At 42.1% G+C, this 19407-nt stretch overlaps 1 protein-coding gene across 1 annotated transcript in view; it reads left to right on the plus strand.

Moving 5' to 3' along the window:
- LOC120999301 (protocadherin Fat 4-like) overlaps positions 1–19407 on the plus strand; it is a 311103-nt gene that overhangs the window by 247176 nt on the left and 44520 nt on the right. The window contains exons 59-61 of the mRNA XM_040430172.1: positions 720–843; positions 8921–9039; positions 18245–18346. Coding sequence (XP_040286106.1) covers positions 720–843; positions 8921–9039; positions 18245–18346 — 345 coding nt within the window. The remainder of the gene's footprint in view (positions 1–719; positions 844–8920; positions 9040–18244; positions 18347–19407) is intronic.

Below are 19407 nucleotides of genomic sequence, written 5' to 3' on the forward strand. Positions count from 1 at the left end.
ATGTAAAATACCCTTACAAAACATTACGCATACGACGGACACAGGGTATGTATACAGAGGACATTGACTATGTATACAGAGGACACAGGCTATGTACTTAGTACAGATGTTTATGCCCTTACTTTTGCTTGAATTTGGTTATAAACTCCATTTTTTCATGAAAAAAATTAAATACAATTTCACAACACTCTTGGTCGGCTGCAGTTCACATGACAGCTGCTCAGTGGCCTCACATGGGTACATTCTGCACAGACACCTTGTGACAGGGACATGGACAATGTAATCCAAAATCTATTCTTTCTTCCAAAGGTTTTTGAGCCCCAGCAGTCTGATCGCAACTGATCAGGACTCCAGTGCACATGTAATAGTCTTTCCTCCAAGTATAACATCTCATTTAAAGTACTCATCTGGGGCAAATACCTTTTTGGTATCCACATGCTCTTGTGCTCAGATGCAAACTCAACCTTCGTATCCTGTTTAGTTATGCCTCTAATCATGGTGTATAAACCATCCAAATTAAAAAATGCAAGTATCTGTTTGAAAATGTGGAGCAAGGACTTCATAAATCTTCCAGTTGTCCTGAACGTCATATTTTTCTATGTATTTGTAAATATATTGACTCATCTGTCCCATAGTCCTAAAATTATAAGTCCTGTCTATGCCATATGTAGGCTAACCTTCACATTTAAATAACTATTGTTTTATTCCTCTGGACGAAGTATGGAGGAAGTAACAATATTGGAAGAAGAAACAGAAGTTCAACAGTTCAGGATAACCCAGGAGAAACAATTAGAAGATGTGGAAACGCCTGAACCCCATGAGATTACTGAAGTCTCTAACATGGTAAACTATTTACTACAACTATATTCTTCATATAAAAACAGTGCTGAGAAAAAAATCCCTTTTGGCTGTCCTCGATTATTCCAAATATGTCCCACTGAATGGTTTCTGGCCTTTAAAGAGGTCCTTCCACCACTCCTGACCTGCCTATTTTAATAGCTCCATGCACTCCCCACGTACTAACAATTCTGGAACATCTATTCTTATGTCTGTATGTTGTGCTATTCCTTTATTATTTGCACTAGAAGTTATGAATGAATTGCTATTAGCCTTCAGTAAGGGTACAGAGGGGAGGTAACCAGTTTGGGGGGGGGGGGCACTGATTGGATAGAGTGAGTCTGTGCAGATACACCCCCCAACTGGTTACCACCCTTCTGTACCATTACTTAAGGCTAATAACAATTCATTCATAACTTCTAGTAGAAATAATACAGGAATGGCACAACATACAGACATAAGAATAGATGCTCCAGAATTGTTAGTACGTGGGGAATGTATGGAGCTATTAAAACAGGAATGATAGGAATAGTGAAAGGTCCTCTTTAACACCAGACAGACCTAAGTAAATAAACATCAGGTTTTGAAGTCATACTAACTGTATTTGTCCAGCCTTTACTAAGTGATGGGAACAGCACTGTAGTAACAAGCTCGCTCCACAACATACAGTAGTTGACAGTGCTGTGTAGTTCTGGTGCCAACTTCCAGCAATAGAGCTACACCCGAGCAGTTGATCAACAAGATAAAATCTATTAAAAAGACACCAAGCTTCAAGGGATTACACACGCAGGTTTTTTATGCAGTTTTCACCTGCCTGAGGAGGTGGTGATGGTGAGTACAATAAAGGAATTCAAGAGGGGCCTGGATGTATTTCTGGAGTGTAATAATATTACATGCTATAGCTACTAGAGAGGGGTCGTTGATCCAGGGAGTTATTCTGATTGCCTGATTGGAGTCGGGAAGGAATTTTTTATTCCCCTAAAGTGAGGAAAATTGGCTTCTACCTCACAGGGTTTTTTTTTTTTTTGCCTTCCTCTGGATCAACTTGCAGGATAACAGGCCGAACTGGATGGACAAATGTCTTTTTCCGGCCTTATGTACTATGTTACTATGTAAAATCGGGAGTGGTGAGCAGGTGTAGTTACATCTCAGCTGTCCCATTCACTTCTATGGGACGGCTCTTTCCTATTCACTTGAATAAGAAGGAGCTGTCCCATTGAAGTGAATGGGAACAGCTTAGTTGTGATTACACCTGCTCATCAATGCAATTGTGATGGCAAGCAGGAAAACGCTGAAGAGAAGGCAGAGCTCGTACTAGCGCTGTTTTCACGTTAAACAGCTGATGGGTGCCGGTCATTAATATAAATAATGCGGACAACTATTTTAACTCCTTTAATCTACTTATGATTTTGTATTCAAAAACTGCATCAAAATACCTACACATGTGGCTGTACGCTAAGAACAGGTCAAATATAACAATCTAACCTCACCCCAAAAGCCATAGAGGGAGCATTTATCAAGACCTGCACTCCAGAATTCTAATTTCAAAAAGCTGCAAGAAGGAATTAATCACAATCTTATTCCAGTAATAGGGTACCATAGAATGTGGAGTAAAATTTCAAGACAAAAGACATAAAGGATTTTCCAGGACTTCCCATTTTTGTCTAGCACCTGGAGCGCGTGGTTCCTATTGAAAAAGTTATAGTACCCAGCAATCCATTACAAAGTCCTGGCTCCATTCGGCAATCTTCTGAACCATGGTCTGTTTACTTTCAGCTTGGGTATGGATGGAGTCACATGTCTGCCAATGATTGGCCTCAGTGGTGAGATGCCCCCAGCGGCCTGTCACTGATGGGTCATGTGCCAATTGGGAACACATCACAGCTGAGACCAGTTATTGGATGCAGCAGCGCATGTGACTCCATCTGGACTCTGGAACAGGGACAGGAAGACCATTGAAAGAGGCAAGGTGCTGGAACAGATTGGCAAAGAGCAGGTTGGGGCTACTCTGGGGGCTAGGTAAAAACAGCCCTAATCCTGAAAAACTCCTTTAAAAATGCACCAAATACATCCTGCAACATTTTATAAAATTGGTACAAATTACAGCAATGCAGACTCCTGAAAAACTGATTTTAAAAAAATCTGCTCATGATAAATCTCTGCCTTAAATCTACTCAAAAAGAGGGTAAGAGATTCTCATTAGAGGAATGCTAGATGGAATGCTAGATGTTTGACAGAAACATCACAGATCCCCAGTGCTTGCTCCCCCCCCCCCCCTCACCTCTTACCCCGGCTAAGTACTTACCGTATCTGCTCCCCAATCTGAAATTGGACAACTTGGCGTAAGATGGAGCTACCGTTCTCCTCGCTGCTGAGTGATGGTGTAATCCCAGCCTTAGAAAATATCCTAGGAGTCTCTGGGTTACAGTCTGCATTATTACCAGTTCCGATTGATATGTCACAAATTTCTACTGATTTATTCCCACCCTCATCCTCTCACCTGGATCGAGCAAGCCATAGCTGACAATAAGCCACTTCGAAAGGGAATATACAGAACCTGTAAAGCCCTAGCTTCCTCAACACAGTCAGATCCCCTACCTTTCATGCGAGAACGGGAGGAAGAACTAGGCAGAACTTTCTCACCAGCAAAAGCTAAACAAATACTACTTAGATCACACAGATTTTCTGGATGTGTTCGTACACAAGAGAATTCCTATAAAACACTTACTCGCTGGTATAAGAACCCTGCTTTTCTATACTCCAGAGGATATAGCTCCACTAATATATGTTGGAGATGTGGAAAGGCCCCTGGGACAATTTCTCTAATTTGGTGGGGGTGCACTAGGATCCGAACCTTCTGGAAGTAGGTCGAAAAAGTTATACACCAAGTTTGCGATAAGCCGATAACTTTATGTAGGGAGACAATTCTCTTATGGCTAGATTCTCCTTAACTTAAGCCTCACAGGAGATCCCTCCCGACTCATCTCATTACAGCAGCTAAATTGCTGATTCCAACTAAATGGCTGAGCGCAGAGCCACCGACAAGGTATCAATGGATAGATAAAGTAGATGAGATATTCCGATTGGAGGAGATCACCGCATGGTTCGATGGCACCCATGACCGCATGTGGCACCCCTGGTTATGCTTCAAAAGCATAACCAGGGGTGCACACACACACACTCTTAACAACAATACTATCCTCTGATCAAGTCTAGAAATGGCGTGAGATCTCCACCTTCGGGGATAGGGCTGCTCAATCAACTAACGTGATCTTTATTGCTGGCATTCTTACTCAATCACCCATCATTATGTATACCCCTCCATCTATATAATGATTGATCTGTATCAAGCTATTACCTACCAAAGACCTTTCTGTCATATACAGGCTGATGGACTGGCTGAGTGTTTGCCCTGACTATCTCTGTACACATTTACAATTTTCTTGTTATTTGTAAATGTTTATCATTTCAAATCAATAAACAAATATTTGACTAAAAAGAGGGTAAGAGATATAAAAAAGATTAGGTTGTACTCTATTGCTTAAAGTTCTATGTGCAAAAGAAAATCAACATCAGCTCATTCAATGTGTTCGAAAAGTCTTCAGAATCATTCAGCCTTGTGCTAAAATGTAAAAAACTTTGCTAATTTATTGAAAAGGAAAACCTAAAATATTGATTGAAATAGGTATTCAGACCCTTTACCCAGGACTTGAGTTGAAGCACCTTAGGCAGCAATTACAGACACCAGTCTCCTTGGGTATGAAGCCACAAGATTTGCATACCTGGCTTTGGGGATTTTCTGCAGAATCAAAACAAGAAGACACCACTTGTAAGACAGCATCATTTGCACAGGGAGCTGCACTACTCCCTGCAACTTTGATTAATTCAACTTTGGGGATTTTCTGCCATTCATCCTTGCAAATCCTCTCAAGCTGTTGAGTTGGACAGGGATCTTCAGTGGACAGCCATTTTCAGGTCTTTCCAGAGATGGCCGATTGGGTTCTAGTCAGGGCTTTGGCTGGGCCACCCAAGGACATTCACAGAGTTGTCCCTAAGGCTTATTTTAGACGAGCAGATCACATAGGCAATTGTCGGGAGGGAAGTGATCCTTCCCGGCAATCGCCTGCTCGCTAGCAGAGGAGACCATTGCTATTACATGCAGTGATCTCCTCCAGAGTATGGGGAGGAGTGATCGCTAATGCCATCGTGCGCCCAAATACTGAATGGTTAGAAACCACAATCTGCCGCCGACAAACAATGATTTTTAAACCTGTTGAACGATTCCAAACACCCGTTGAACGAGGTAATCATCGGCAGTATTACACTACCAGATCATTGCTAATGAGCGTTTATATGAGCGCTTGTTAGCGATGATCTGCCAGATTATCTACCCGTCTAATATAAGCCTTAGCCACTCCTGTGTTGTTTTGGATGTGTGCTTAGAGTCATTGTATTGTTGGAACGTAAACCTTCATTCTAGTCTGAGGACTAGAGAAATCTGGATCCAATTTTTATTAAGAAAATCTCTCTTCTTTGCTCCATTCAGCTTTTCTTCCACCCTGGCCAGTTTCCCAAGCCACTGAAAAACATTCCCCCAGTATGATGCTGTCACCACCATGCTTAACTATAGCGATGATATTGGGCAGTGCCTGGTTTCTTCCAGACATGACGTTAGAATTGAGGCCAAAAAGTTCAATCTTGATTTAATCAGACCAATGAATCTTGTTTCTCACAGTCTGAGAATCCTTTAGGTGCTTTTTTGTAAAATCCAGGTGGGTTTTCATGTGTCTTGCTGAGGAGAGGCTTCTTTCTGGTCACTCTGCCATAAAGCCCATATTGATGGAATGCTGCAGTGATGGTTGACCTTCTGAAAGTTTCTCCCATCTGCACACAGGGTCTTTGCAGCAACGCCAGAGTGACCATTGTGTTCTTGGTCACCTCTCTTACCAAGGCCCTTCTTCCCCAATTACTGGTCTGGTGGGGTGGCCAGCTCTAGGAAGTGTCATGTTCTAGCGAAGGTCCTACCAACCGCTAGAACATCTCAAGCAATCAGACAGACAAGGCAAGGACCAAAAACAAATACTTTAATAAAAAGATACAGACATAACTAGAAACTGGATCAGTAGGTAGGGAACTAGTGGCAGGTAATACCACTGGACCAAGTGCACCGGTTTTACTTGGGGCAAAACCCAGAGGGCAGAGAGTCAGTGAGCCCCGTTCTTCACAGAGCCCCAGATGGTAGGGATGAACTTAACCGAGGGCTTACTGGTCGCACCTCCAGGATAGTCCCGATGCACTTGGCCACTTACCCGCAGAGACTGATGGTGCAGGCACCAGCAGTCCACACAATCAAGGACTCGAACTCAGGCACATGTACTGGAACCCAAACAAACTGCACAGGACACAGGACACAGTACACATAAGACAAAAGGGGACCAGCACACAAGCAGATGTCTGAACCTCATGCAGAATGACACATAGTAGTCTCAGCCAAAGCTGCCCAAACAATGAGACAAGCAGATGCCTGGACCCCATGAAGAACGACACATGGCGGTCACAGTTAGAGCTGCACATAGACTAGATATCCTCCCTCCAGAGAACCCAGGAGCCCTCTCACCAAAGGCAGAACATACACAAGACAGGATAAGAAGCAGTTAAGCACTGCCAGGCTAATATAGACCTAGACACTGAACAAATACAGATAAGACAGAGATGTCCTCCCTCCAGAGAAACCAGGAGCCCTCTCACCGAAGGCGTAGACAGGACTAGCAGCTGCCTGTTTGCCAAGCGGAGATAGTCCAAGGGCGAACAGACAGCGCCACACACAAGGCACAGACAGGCAAAAGTCTGGACCCCATATGGAACGACACATAGCGGTCACAGACAAGACATGGAATCAGACAATCAGATGCCTGGACCCATGCAGAATGACACATGGTGGTCACAGGCAGAACAACACAGACAGGAAGAAGTCTGGACCCCATGCGGAACGACACATGGCGGTCACAGACAAGACACCGAACCAGACAAGCAGATGCCTGGACCCCATGCAGAACGACACATGGCAGTCACAGACAAGATATGGAAACAGACAAGGTGACCTTGATGTCTTACTAGGTGGCCACACGGACAGGGCAGATGGAATAACCCAGGTCAGATGCATAGCTCCTGCACCCAGCAAGGCTGGAGACAGACCGACCCCCCAAACTCACAGCTCACAGGATCCTATAGCAAGGTAATGAGGTCATCCTACCACCTAGCAGACACACCCAGAAAGAACAGGGAATGTTAACCCCAAACGAACCAGATACCAATAAGTAAGAGACTATCCACATACACAAGCCAACATTCACACACGAAAGGCCGCAGCCAGCATGCATATCCAAGCAACCAGCATACAAAGGAGGAAGCCTGCAGCCAGTACACAAGAGAACCTGCAGCCAGCCTACACGATAACAGCTTAAAGAACTGCACTGTGATGCAGACACAGAGAGTACACACATTCACAGGCCATAGTTCAACACACTAGAAGGCTGCAGCAAGCAATCAGTGACACAGTAAACTGCACTGTTACAGGAAGAGTCCTGGTTGCTTCAAGCTTCTTATGGAGGCCACTGTGCTCTTGGGAAATTTCAGTGCTGCAGAAATGTTTGTTGTACCCTTCTCCAAATCTGTGCCTTCACATAATCCTGTCGCTGAGCTGTACAGGCAGTTCTTTCGTCTTCTTGTCTTGGCTTTTGGACTGGTATACATTGTCAGCTATGAGACTTTATACAGACAGGGCTGTGTCTTTTCAAATCATGTCCAATCAACTGAACTGACCACAGGTGGACTCAAATCAAGGTGTAGAAACATCTCAAATATGATCAAGATAAATTGGAGGCCCCCAGTGCAAATTTTCAAGGGTCTGAATATTTATGTCCATGCAAACTTTTAGTTTTTCCTTTTCAATAAATTTGCAAAAAATCTGAAATTCAGTTTTAACTTTCTCATTATGGGGTGTGTCAATAAGTTTGTGGGGAAGGGGCCCTTCCTGAGTTCCCTGACTTCCCTCCAGTCAGTTTAGTGATGTGGAGAACTCCTTTAATAAGTAAAGGTGATGGTGGGTATCTATGGAAGGTATAAATGTATGAGTGGGAGTGGAGCGGGCCTTCAGGCTGGTCTTTTGTCAGCTATGTTCTTGAAAATGAGTACTTATGGAAGAGAATGGGATGCAACCCATCCATCAGCACCTTCTATTGAAATGCACAGCATCCTGTTTCCTTCTCCTCCATGAGCTGCACAATCAGATTAAAGCTAGGTGTGACATTAGTGGGCAGAGATACTCTACTGCACGTTAGGTAGGACATTGCTGAGGTAACCAACCAAAGTATTGTTTGCAGGTCTTATTAATTAAAATGCACGATGGTAGTGTTGAATGTGGCTCGTGACCAGGGGCATAGCAAGGGGGGGCAGCCGGGGTACCTGCCCTGGGAGCAGAGGCTGGGGTGGCACACTTGCTGGGCAGTTCATTTACATGGTAAACAGGGAGCCGTCCGCTCCCTGCCTCACTGTTTCGCCGATCTCCAGCGCCCCCATCAGTCCACACATCGCACTACTGGGTGTGTGGGAGGAGTCCTGAATAGTACAACTCTTGTCCATTGGCAGTGCCCTGTACTGGAGCTCAGCCATTCACCTAAATGGGGCTGATCTGCAATACGAGATATAGTCCATGGACAAGAGTGGCAAGAACAGTGAATTTTGTTTTTATAATTGATTGTGTTGTAAAAAAACTTTTTGTTTATAATGTTTTTACTTTTTTCTTTCCTTTTTAAATATTAATTGGTAATAGTAAAGTTTGATTTGGTGACAATTCCGTAAATAGAAGATCTGTATGCTATGAACATGTGCATGTAGCATACAGTCTATAACAAGCATGCCCAACCTGCAGCCCTCCAGCTGTTGCAAAACTACAACTCCCAGCATGCCTGGATAGCCTACAGCTGGAGGCCCGCAGATTGAGCATCCCTGGTCTATAAGATGCTGCAGTGGTAGTCTGATGCCTTTTCAGAAATCTGATTTAGTTTGTCTTTCCCCTTTTAAGGAGACTACGAAAACAAAGCAGGAAATGGATCAATCTCCTGACATCGTTCAAGAAAGTGAGCAACCAGATAGTAAAGAACATGAGAAGAAAACACGTGGTGCCACTTTTTTGGAGGAGGAGTAAATATCGCTGCTTTATTCTTTAGAGACAAAATGCTGTTTGCGTCGTGACCCATGGTGATATTAGTATTGTCAGCAAAACTAGTAATTACTCTTTTCGTCATTAGGCAATAATATGTTAACCCTTTAATGCACCATGACATAACATTACATCATGATATCATGATGATTACACGGGATAGGGAGCTGTGCCTATGCAGTCAGCAGCAGGAGCTAGGCTGTCAAGCTGTAATTGAAGATATCAGAGAAGACTAATGACTCTGACATCTAAGTAGCTTGACATGGAAGGTGCTCTCTGTATCAGCCTATTGGCTTCCTTATGCCAAATAAAAAGAAAGTACTGTACATATGATTGGTATGACCACATATGTATTGGTTTGCACCAGTAAATAATGAGATAATTTAATCTCTGTGAAATCCGTGAGAAAAAATAAAATAAAAATTCCAGCAGGGAGGTGCCGATTGGCTGCAGCAGTCACATGACCAAGAACATGTCCCCGTCACTTCCAGCCTGTTTGGGTCTGCAAGTGAGACACAGTGCTGAAACGGGAGGCATTTTAAAAGGTGAAAGAGATCTTTATTATTTTTCATTAACATACTCCTGCCTGCCATTCAATTTTGACTTATATTGGACAACTACATCAAGGAACACAAGGCAGCATTTAGAAACGCATAACTTTTTATTTTTATTTTTATGAAGCAAAATGTAATAAACCTTTCCACTTTTTTTTAGCATTTTTTTACATTGTTCACTGTGCGATTCAAATCACATACTTATTTTAATATATGGTTGTAAGCAATACCATATACACTGGATATAAAAAGTCTACACACCCCTGTTAAAATGTCAGGTTTCTGTGATGTAAAAAAATTAGACAAAGATAAATCATTTCAGAACTTTTTCCACCTTTAATGTGACCTATAAACTGTACCACTTAATTGAAAAACAAACTGAAATCTTTTAGGTAGAGGGAAGAAAAAATATAAAAATAAAATAATATGTTTGCATAAGTGTGCACACCCTTAAATTAATACTTTGTTGAAGCACCTTTTGATTTTATTACAGCACTCAGTCTTTTTGGGTATGAGTCTATCAGCATGGCAAATTTTGACTTGGCAAGATTTGCCCACTCTTCTTTGCAAAAACACTTCAAATCTGTCAAATTGCGAGGGCATCTCCTGTGCACAGCACTCTTCAGATCACCTCACAGATTTTCAATCGGATTCAGGTCTGGGCTCTGGCTGGGCCATTCCAAAACTTTAATCTTCTTCTGGTGAAGCCATTCCTTTGTTGATTTGGATGTATGCTTTGGGTCGTTGTCATGCTGAAAGATGAAGTTCCTCTTCATGTTCAGCTTTCTAGCAGAAGCCTGAAGGTTTTGTGCCAATATTGACTGGTATTTGGAACTGTTCATAATTCCCTCTAGCTTAACTAAGGCCCCAGTTCCAGCTAAAGAAAAACAGCCCCAAAGCATGATGCTGCCACCACCATGCTTCACCGTGGGTATGGTGTTCTTTTGGTGATGTGCAGTGTTGTTTTTGAGCCAAACATATCTTTTGGAATTATGGCCAAAAATTTCGAACTTGGTTTCATCAGACCATGACACCTTTTCCCACATGCTTTTGGGAGACTTCAGATGTGTTTTTGCAAAATGTAGCCTGGCTTGGATGTTTTTCTTCGCAAGAAAAGGCTTTCGTATTGCCATTCTACCCCATAGCCCAGACATATGAAGAATGTGGGAGATTGTTGTCACATGTACCACACAGTCAGTACTTGCCAGATATTCCTGCAGCTCCTTTAATGTTGCTCTAGGCCACTTGGTAGCCTCCCAGACCAGTTTTCTTCTCGTCTTTTCATCAATTTTGGAGGGACGTCCAGTTCTTGGTAATGTCATTGTTGTGCGATATTTTCTCCACTTGATGATGACTGTCTTCACTGTGTTCCAAGGTATATCTAATGCCTTGGAAATTCTTTTGTACCCTTCTCCTGACTGATACATTTTAACAATGAGATCCCTTTCAGGAAAGACCAACTAGAGCAGCTGAACTTTATTTGGGGTTAATCAGAGGCACTTTAAATGATGGCAGGTGTATGCTGACTCCTATTTAACATGATTTTGAATGTGATTGCTTAATTCTGAACATAGCTACAACCCCAGTTATAAGGGACAAACACATTATTTTAGTTTTTTTGTTTTCTTCCCCCCACCTAAAATATTTCAGTTTGTTTTTCAATTGAGTGGTACAGTTTATAGGTCACATTAAAGGTGGAAAAAGTTCTGAAATGATTTATCTTTGTCTCATTTTTTTACAGCACAGAAACCTGACATTTTAACAGGGGTGTATAGACCTTTTATATCCACTTGTATGTGTATTTTCTTTTTAAATAGATTTGCAAAATATAACTAATTTTTATGGAAGTTTTTTTCTTATTTTTTAACCCCCTTAACCGCCTCCGGACCGCCTAACGCAGGATCGCGTTCCGGAGGCGGCAGCTCCAGGCAGAGTCAAGCATATACGTGTCATCTCGCGAGACGCGAGATTTCCTGTGAACGTGCGCACACAGGCGCGCGCGTTCACAGGAACTGCAGGTAAGCGAGTGGATCTACAGCCTGCCAGCGGCGATCGTTCGCTGGCAGGCTGTAGATGCGATTTTTTTTAACACCTAACAGGTATATTAGACGCTGTTTTGATAACAGCGTCTAATATACCTGCTACCTGGTCCTCTGGTGGTCCCCTTTGCTTGGATCGACCACCAGAGGACACAGGCAGCTCTGTAATAGGTAGCACCAAGCACCACACTACACTACACCCCCCCCTGTCACTTATTAACCCCTTATTAACCCCTGATCACCCCATATAGACTCCCTGATCACCCCCCTGTCATTGACCATTCCCCTGTCATTGATCACCCCCCTGTAAGGCTCCATTCAGATGTCCGTATGTGTTTTAGGGATCCACGGATACATGGATCGGATCCGCAAAACACATACGGACGTCTGAATGGAGCCTTACAGGGGGGTGATCAATGACAGGGTGGTGATCACCCCATATAGACTCCCTGATCACCCCATATAGACTCCCTGATCACCCCCCTGTCATTGATCACCCCCCTGTAAGGCTCCATTCAGACGTCCGTATGTGTTTTACGGATCCACGGATCCATGGATCGGATCCGCAAAACACATACGGACGTCTGAATGGAGCCTTACAGGGGGGTGATCACCCCATATAGACTCCCTGATCACCCCCCTGTCATTGATCACCCCCTTGTAAGGCTGGCCCCATTCAGAGGTCCGTATGTGTTTTTTGCGGATCCACGGATCGGATCCGCAAAACACATACGGACGTCTGAATGGAGCCTTACAGGGGGGTGATCACCCCATATAGACTCCCTGATCACCCCCTGTGATTGATCACCCCCCTGTAAGGCTCCATTCAGACGTCCGCATGTGTTTTGCGGATCTGATCCGTGGATCCGCAAAACACATACGGATCTCTGAATGGAGCCTTACAGGGGGGTGATCATTGACAGGGGGGTGATCACCCCATATAGACTCCCAGATCACCCCCTGTGATTGATCACCCCCCTGTAAGGCTCCATTCAGACATCCGTATGTGTTTTACGGATCCACGGATCCATGGATCGGATCCGCAAAACACATACGGACGTCTGAATGGAGCCTTACAGGGGGATGATCAATGACAGGGGGGTGATCACCCCATATAGACTCCCTGATCACCCCCCTGTCATTGATCACCCCCCTGTAAGGCTCGTTTCAGACATTTTTTTGGCACAAGTTAGTGGAAATTGATATTTTTTTATTTTTTTCTTCTTACAAAGTCTTATATTCCACTAACTTGTGACAAAAAATAAAATCACACATGAACTCCCCATACCCCTCACGGAATCCAAATGCGTAATTTTTTTTTGACATTTATATTCCAGACTTCTTCTCACGCTTTAGGGCCCCTAAAATGCCAGGGCAGTATAAATACCCGACATGTGACCCCATTTCGGAAAGAAGACACCCCAAGGTATTCGCTGAGGGGCATATTGAGTCCATGAAAGATTGAAATTTTTGTCCCAAGTTAGCGGAAAGGGAGACTTTGTGAGAAAAAACAAAAAAAAAATCAATTTCCGCTAACTTGTGCCCAAAATTTTTTTTTGATTAGCTTCCTATTAAAGGCAGCAACTGGCAATCACCTTTGCCAGTTATAGATTTTCCTTGCTGTGCTCTGCTGCTTGTGTGTTTATTGAACTGTGGCTTTTGGACTTGACTTCGGCTTTACTTAGACCTCTCTCTCTGCTTAGCGATTCTATACTTTCTTCCTGTCTGGTATTGACCCTTGGCTTGTTATTGCTTCCTCCTTCCGCTTTGTGATTTTGTCGGTACTGATCTCCTGCTTTGACTGTTTCTGGCACGACTTCCCTTGGCGTTGGTTTTTCTGTCCTGTGTGTGTACAGGTACCTGCGGTTTCACAGGCACTTGGATTGTATCTCTGCACTTACCAGTATAGGGACCGTCGACTAGTTGTGGACTTGTCGCCTAGGACTTGTTCTTCAAGTAGGCAGGGTCAGTGGGCTGGGTTCAAGTTAGGGCGCTCTGTGTGAGTGCATGTCCCTGCCTATGATCGTGACAACTGATATGTTTTTTTGTTATAAGCCACCTAATTAATATACCAGATAGAAAATCTTCTACTAAAGGAAATACATGAGGCAGCAAATCACAATGAGGTCGTTATTATGGGGAACTTCATCTTCCCAGATATAGACTGGGAAACTGAATGCTGTGGATCTCATAAAGTAAACAGGTTCTTGGCAATAACCAAAGACCATTACCTTTCCCAACTGGTTCAGGATTCTACTAGAGGCATGGTCATACTGGACATCGTACTAACCAATAGACATGAAACAGCAACAGATGTGCAGGTTGGGGGACACCTGGGAAATTGTGACCATAAAATAATCTTACAATTGTCATTTCAGAAAGGCCATTAGCCTAACTGGGACAATGTCCTAAAAAAATGCAGCCACAAAATGGGATATTTTTTTAAAAGCATCCTAAACTCTAATTGTGAGAGGTTCATAACTTAAGAAAATAAAAGGGTGAGGAACAAAATAAAATCAATGTGGATAAATAGAAATGTAAAGGGGGCAATAAATGACAAAAAGAAAGCATTTCAATCACTCAAAAAAGGAAGGTAGTGCGGAAGCATTGAAAAACTGTAAGGAAAAAATAGAATATATAAAAGACAGATAAAAGCAGCAAAGCTAGAGACAGAGAGACTCATTGCCAAACAGACTAAAACTAACCCTAAAATGTTCTTTAATTATATAGATGGTAAAAAGTTTAAACTGGAAAGTGTTTGCCCTTTAACCTCTTCAGGACACAGGGCGTACCGGTACGCCCTGATGTCCTGGTACTTAAGGACACAGGGCGTACGGGTACGTCCTGTGTATTTCCGATCACCACCGCCCGGTGCCTGCTCAAATCGTTGAGAAGGCACCTTGGCTAAATGCAAGGGGGGGGGCCCAAAAACTGAAAAAATTATGGCTCTCAGACTATGATAACACTAAAACATTATTTTTTTTGTTTAAAAAAAGAAATCATTGTGTAAAACTTACATAAATAAAAAAAGGATACATATTAGGTATCGCCGCATCAGAGACAACCTGGTCTATAAAAATATCACATTATCTAACCTGTCAGATGAATGTTGTAAATAACAAAAAATAAAAACGGTGCCAAAACAGCTATTTCTTGTTTTCTTGCCTCACAAAAAGTGTAATATAGAGCAACTAAAAATCATATGTACCCTAAACAAGTACCAGCAATACTGCCACCTTATCCCGTAGTTTCTAAAATGGGGTCACTTTTTTGGAGTTTCTACTCTAGGGGTGCATCAGGGGGGCTTCAAATGGGACATGGTGTAAAAAAAAAAAGTCCAGCAAAATCTGCCTTCCAAAAACCGTATGGCATTCCTTTCCTTCTGCACCCTGCCGTGTGCCCGTACAGCAGTTTACGACCATAAATATTGAGTTTTGTTTGGCTGTTAACCTTTGCTTTGTAACTGGGAAAAATGAATTAAAATGGAAAATTTGCCCAAAAAATTGAAATTCTGAAATTTCATTTCCAATTGCCAATAACTCTTGTGGAACACCTAAAGGGTTAACGACATTTGTAAAATCAGTTTTGAATACCTTGAAGGGTGTAGTTTCCTAGATGGGTTCACTTTTATGGAGTTTCTACTGTAGGGGTGCATCAGGGGGGCTTCAAATGGGACATAGTGTCAAAAAAAACAGTCCAGCAAAACCGACCTTCCAAAAACCATATGGCATTCATTTCCTTCTGCGCCCTGCTGTGTGCCCGTACAGCTGTTTACCACCACATATGGGGTGTTTCTGTAAACTACAGAATCAGGGCCATAAATATTGAGTTTTGTTTGGCTGTTAACCTTTGCTTTGTAACTGGGAAAAATTTATTAAAATGGAAAATTTGCCAAAAAATTAAAAATTCTGAAATTTCATCTCCATTTGCCAATAACTCTTGTGGAACACCTAAAGGGTTAACAAAGTTTTTAAAATCAGTTTTGAATACCTGGGGGGTGTAGTTTATAGAATGGGTTCCTTTTTGGGTGTTTTCTATTATGTAAGCCTCGCAAAGTGACTTCAGACCTGAACTGGTCCCTAAAAATTGGGTTTTTGAAAATTTCTGAAAGATTTCAAGATTTGCTTCTAAACTTCTAAGGCTATGTTCACATCAGCGTTCAGCCTTTCCGTTCTCTTGCTCCGTTATAGGAGCAGGAAAACGAAAAGGACGGATTCGGCTCATAACTGAGCCGAACGGAGCCTGCATGCAGGACTTTTGTCTCCGCTCCAAAATCATCTTCTGAGCGGAAACCTAACGGACCCCATTATAGTCTATGGGGGTCTATGAGGTCCGTAGGCTCCGTTCGGCTCAGTTATGAGCCGAATCCGTCCTTTCCGTTTTCCTGCTCCTATAACGGAGCAAGAGAACGGAAAGGCTGAATGCTGATGTGAATAAGGCCTAAGCCTTGTTACATCCCCCAAAAATATAATATCATTCCCAAAATGATCCAGAAAGCAAAGCAATGAATTTTTTGTTACCCATTGCATTAATTGATAAAAATGAAATGTCAGATGAAATGCAGAGTGTAAAACTAAACTCACCATTAAATGGGTCCCGTTTGACCTAGGAGGAAGTGCAGCGACGTCTTAAAAAGAGTAAAATGGACAAATCACCGGATCCAGATGGCATACACCCCCATATCCTAAGAAAATTAAGTAAGGTTATAGACAGACTCTTATTTCTGCTATTTAAGGACTCTATAATGACAGGGAGTGGTCCACAGGATTAGCGCTTAGCGAATGTGGTGCGAATATTCAAAAAGGGATCAAAAACAGAGCCTGGAAACTATAGGCCAGTAAGTCTAACATCTGTTGTGGGTAAACTGTTTGAAGGTTTTCTACGAGACGCTGTCCTGGAGTATCTCAATAAAAATAAGTGCATAACACTGTATCAGCATGGGTTTATGAGGGATTGGTCCTGCCAAAGAATCTAATCAGTTTCTAGGTGGAGGTAAGTTCTAGACTAGGCACAGGCGAGTCGTTGGATGTCCTATATCTTGAATTCTCCAAAGCATTTGATACTGTGCTACAAAAAAGTTTATTATATAAAATTAGAATGCTTGGACTGGGGGAAAATGTATGTTTGTGGTTAAGAAACTGGCTCTGTGATAAAAAAAAAAGCAGAGTGTGGTTATTAACGGTACACACTCAGATTGGGTCATCATCACCAGTGGGTTACAACAAGGGTTAGTATTGGGCCATATTCTCCAATATATTTCTTACTGATCTTGTAGAAGGTTTGCACAGTAAAATATCAGTTTTGCTGATGATATTAAAGTTTTTTTTTCTTACTGATGTCCCCCACCGATCAGCTGTTTGAGAAGGAAGCGGCACTCGCATTAGCGCTTCTTGCAGACAGTGACGTCACCACTATGTGACATGTTCTGGGTGCCGCTCAGCCCCATTGAAGTGAATTGTCATTCACACACTGTGTAGAAAAAGCAGCAGAAAAGCTGCAGTATTGCAAATTTGAAATCTGCTGCATTTCATACTGCAGATTTCACTTTCCAATGAAAGAATGTGTCTAATCTGCAGCTTTTCTGCTACAACATCTGCAGTGTGTGTACGCACTCTTTGGTGCATTTTTTCTGTTTTAGATTAGAAGCAGAAATGCTGCAGACCTTCGGCTGCAGAAAATCCGCAGCTAATCAGTCACATGTGAACCCAGCCTAAGGGACCTAAAAATGATGCCATTGTTTCTATAAATGCTTTTGCATTAGTCTAATTGACTAATAGGCATATAGCCATGGAAGGTCTAGGGGCCTTTGTTAGAACCCTGGCTGCCATGGAACCCCATGACAAGGCATATCACCACTTGATGTTTTTTTTTTACTTGCCAAGGAAAAGCAAAAGGTTCTGCAGTCACCAATTTTTCTTAAAAAACTGCTTAGGATGCTATAACATAATAAAAGAGAATATACTAACCTTAGTGATCCAAGAAATGTTGTCACAGGACTGGCAGGGGTCCAATACGATTGGTATGGGTTCTTTAATTACTTTATCCCTTTTCTAGGCATGTTTTAAAATTGTAAAAACATTTTTGGTGGCTGCACATCCCCTATAACAGCAGGTTAATGTAATGTTATCTTCCTTAGGAAGGCGAGTTTTTTTCTGGGGCTTTGTTCAAAGTTTCCATCAATTTTGAGTGTACAGGTAGGAGCCCCATTCTGGATGTCAAATTGAGGGAAAACTTGATAAAACCCCTACAGACCTACTTATAAATTATTAATGGAGTCCATTGGTAAGCGTTTGTATGCAAGGTACAATGGATCCAGAATGTCACTGCTTCCATTATAACCAAAAGCCATAGCAGGTATATGACTATAGCCTAACATACACACAGCAGTACTACAACATTGGGCATTTTCAGAGAAAAAAAATATTCTAACATATTATGTGACTTTTACTGGATGGCACCATTGAGCTTTTCACTATTGCTAAGTTCTGCAGTACATGATACTAAATGCTACATTACCTAAATCTGTAAAAATGCATCAACAATTATGTTGTTTTTTAAGTGATTTTTCTTATTATTTTCTTATTTTGCTCTAGAGATAAGACATCAAAAATTGCTACTCATCAAGATGGAGGAGCTAGCTCTTCGGAAAGTGAGAGTGATACACATGGAGATATTGCTAGAGAGAAGCACAAGAGGTGAGGCTTTGCTTTGCATTTTGGTTTGAAAGTGTTAATTTGGTTTTTGCAAATTAATATACACAATGGGGTATCAAACTGGAATAAATGAAAACTGGCTTAGTTGTCCATAACAACCAATCAGATTCCACCTTAATTTTTTTACAGCTCCTTTGGAAAATGAAAGATGGAATCTGATTGGTTACTATGGGCAACTTAGTGTTAGGTACCCATCTGCGGAAGCCACCTTGATGCCTTGTAGATGAGACTGACACACGTTTGATCAAAAATGTGCGCAAAGAGCTTCTATTTTTCCATTTATAGTAGGTATAATACCACTTTAATTTAGAATGATCCCCATTTCTCAGCTCTGTTGTTTGTATGTGAAATGTTATGCAGCCATTTTTTTTATCAACCATGTTTGCTTGATGGATATGCACCTGTGACTATGAATATGAATGTGCTAGTCTAAATTTTCTTGTAGTATGGGCAAATTAAGCCAGTTTTCATTTACACCAGTTTGATAAATCTCCCCCATTATATTCATATTCAGCTTTCACAAATTGTATTTTATAATTATATTTTATTGTTGATTATAGCGATGAGCAATTTCCTGAAATTCATTTCGGGTTCGATTATGGCCAATTCGATTCAGGACTGAATAAATTTGCCCGAAATCGAAACTGCTCCGATTGCCCTGACAAGTTGTAGATGGCACTCCGACGTCTCCTAGGACTGTGTCCAGCCTATTTTAAACTCTTTGGCCCAGATTCAGGTAGATTTGCCCATTACTTACACCTCAGCCGCTCAGCTGAATTTCTCTGCGCTGGAGCAATTTTGCCAAATTGCCACCTGATTCAGGAATCGTTTGTTCATTTAATTTGCTCCTGTTTAAGGCAAAGCTGAGGGCGCAAGGCCGTGCAAGTCAAAGTGGGTGTGCCCCTATGTAAATGAGGAATTTTCGGCTCAGCAGAGGTTTGCTAGCATAATTTCAGGGCAAATCCTGCTCAGCAGCTTGCACTGAGCAAATAAATAGGAGCAGACTTGCGCAGGTTCTTTGCTGAATTTCATCCTGCTTTTTC

The sequence above is a fragment of the Bufo bufo genome, chromosome 4 (assembly GCF_905171765.1).
Source record: "Bufo bufo chromosome 4, aBufBuf1.1, whole genome shotgun sequence".
NCBI classification, from domain to species: Eukaryota; Metazoa; Chordata; class Amphibia; order Anura; family Bufonidae; genus Bufo; species Bufo bufo.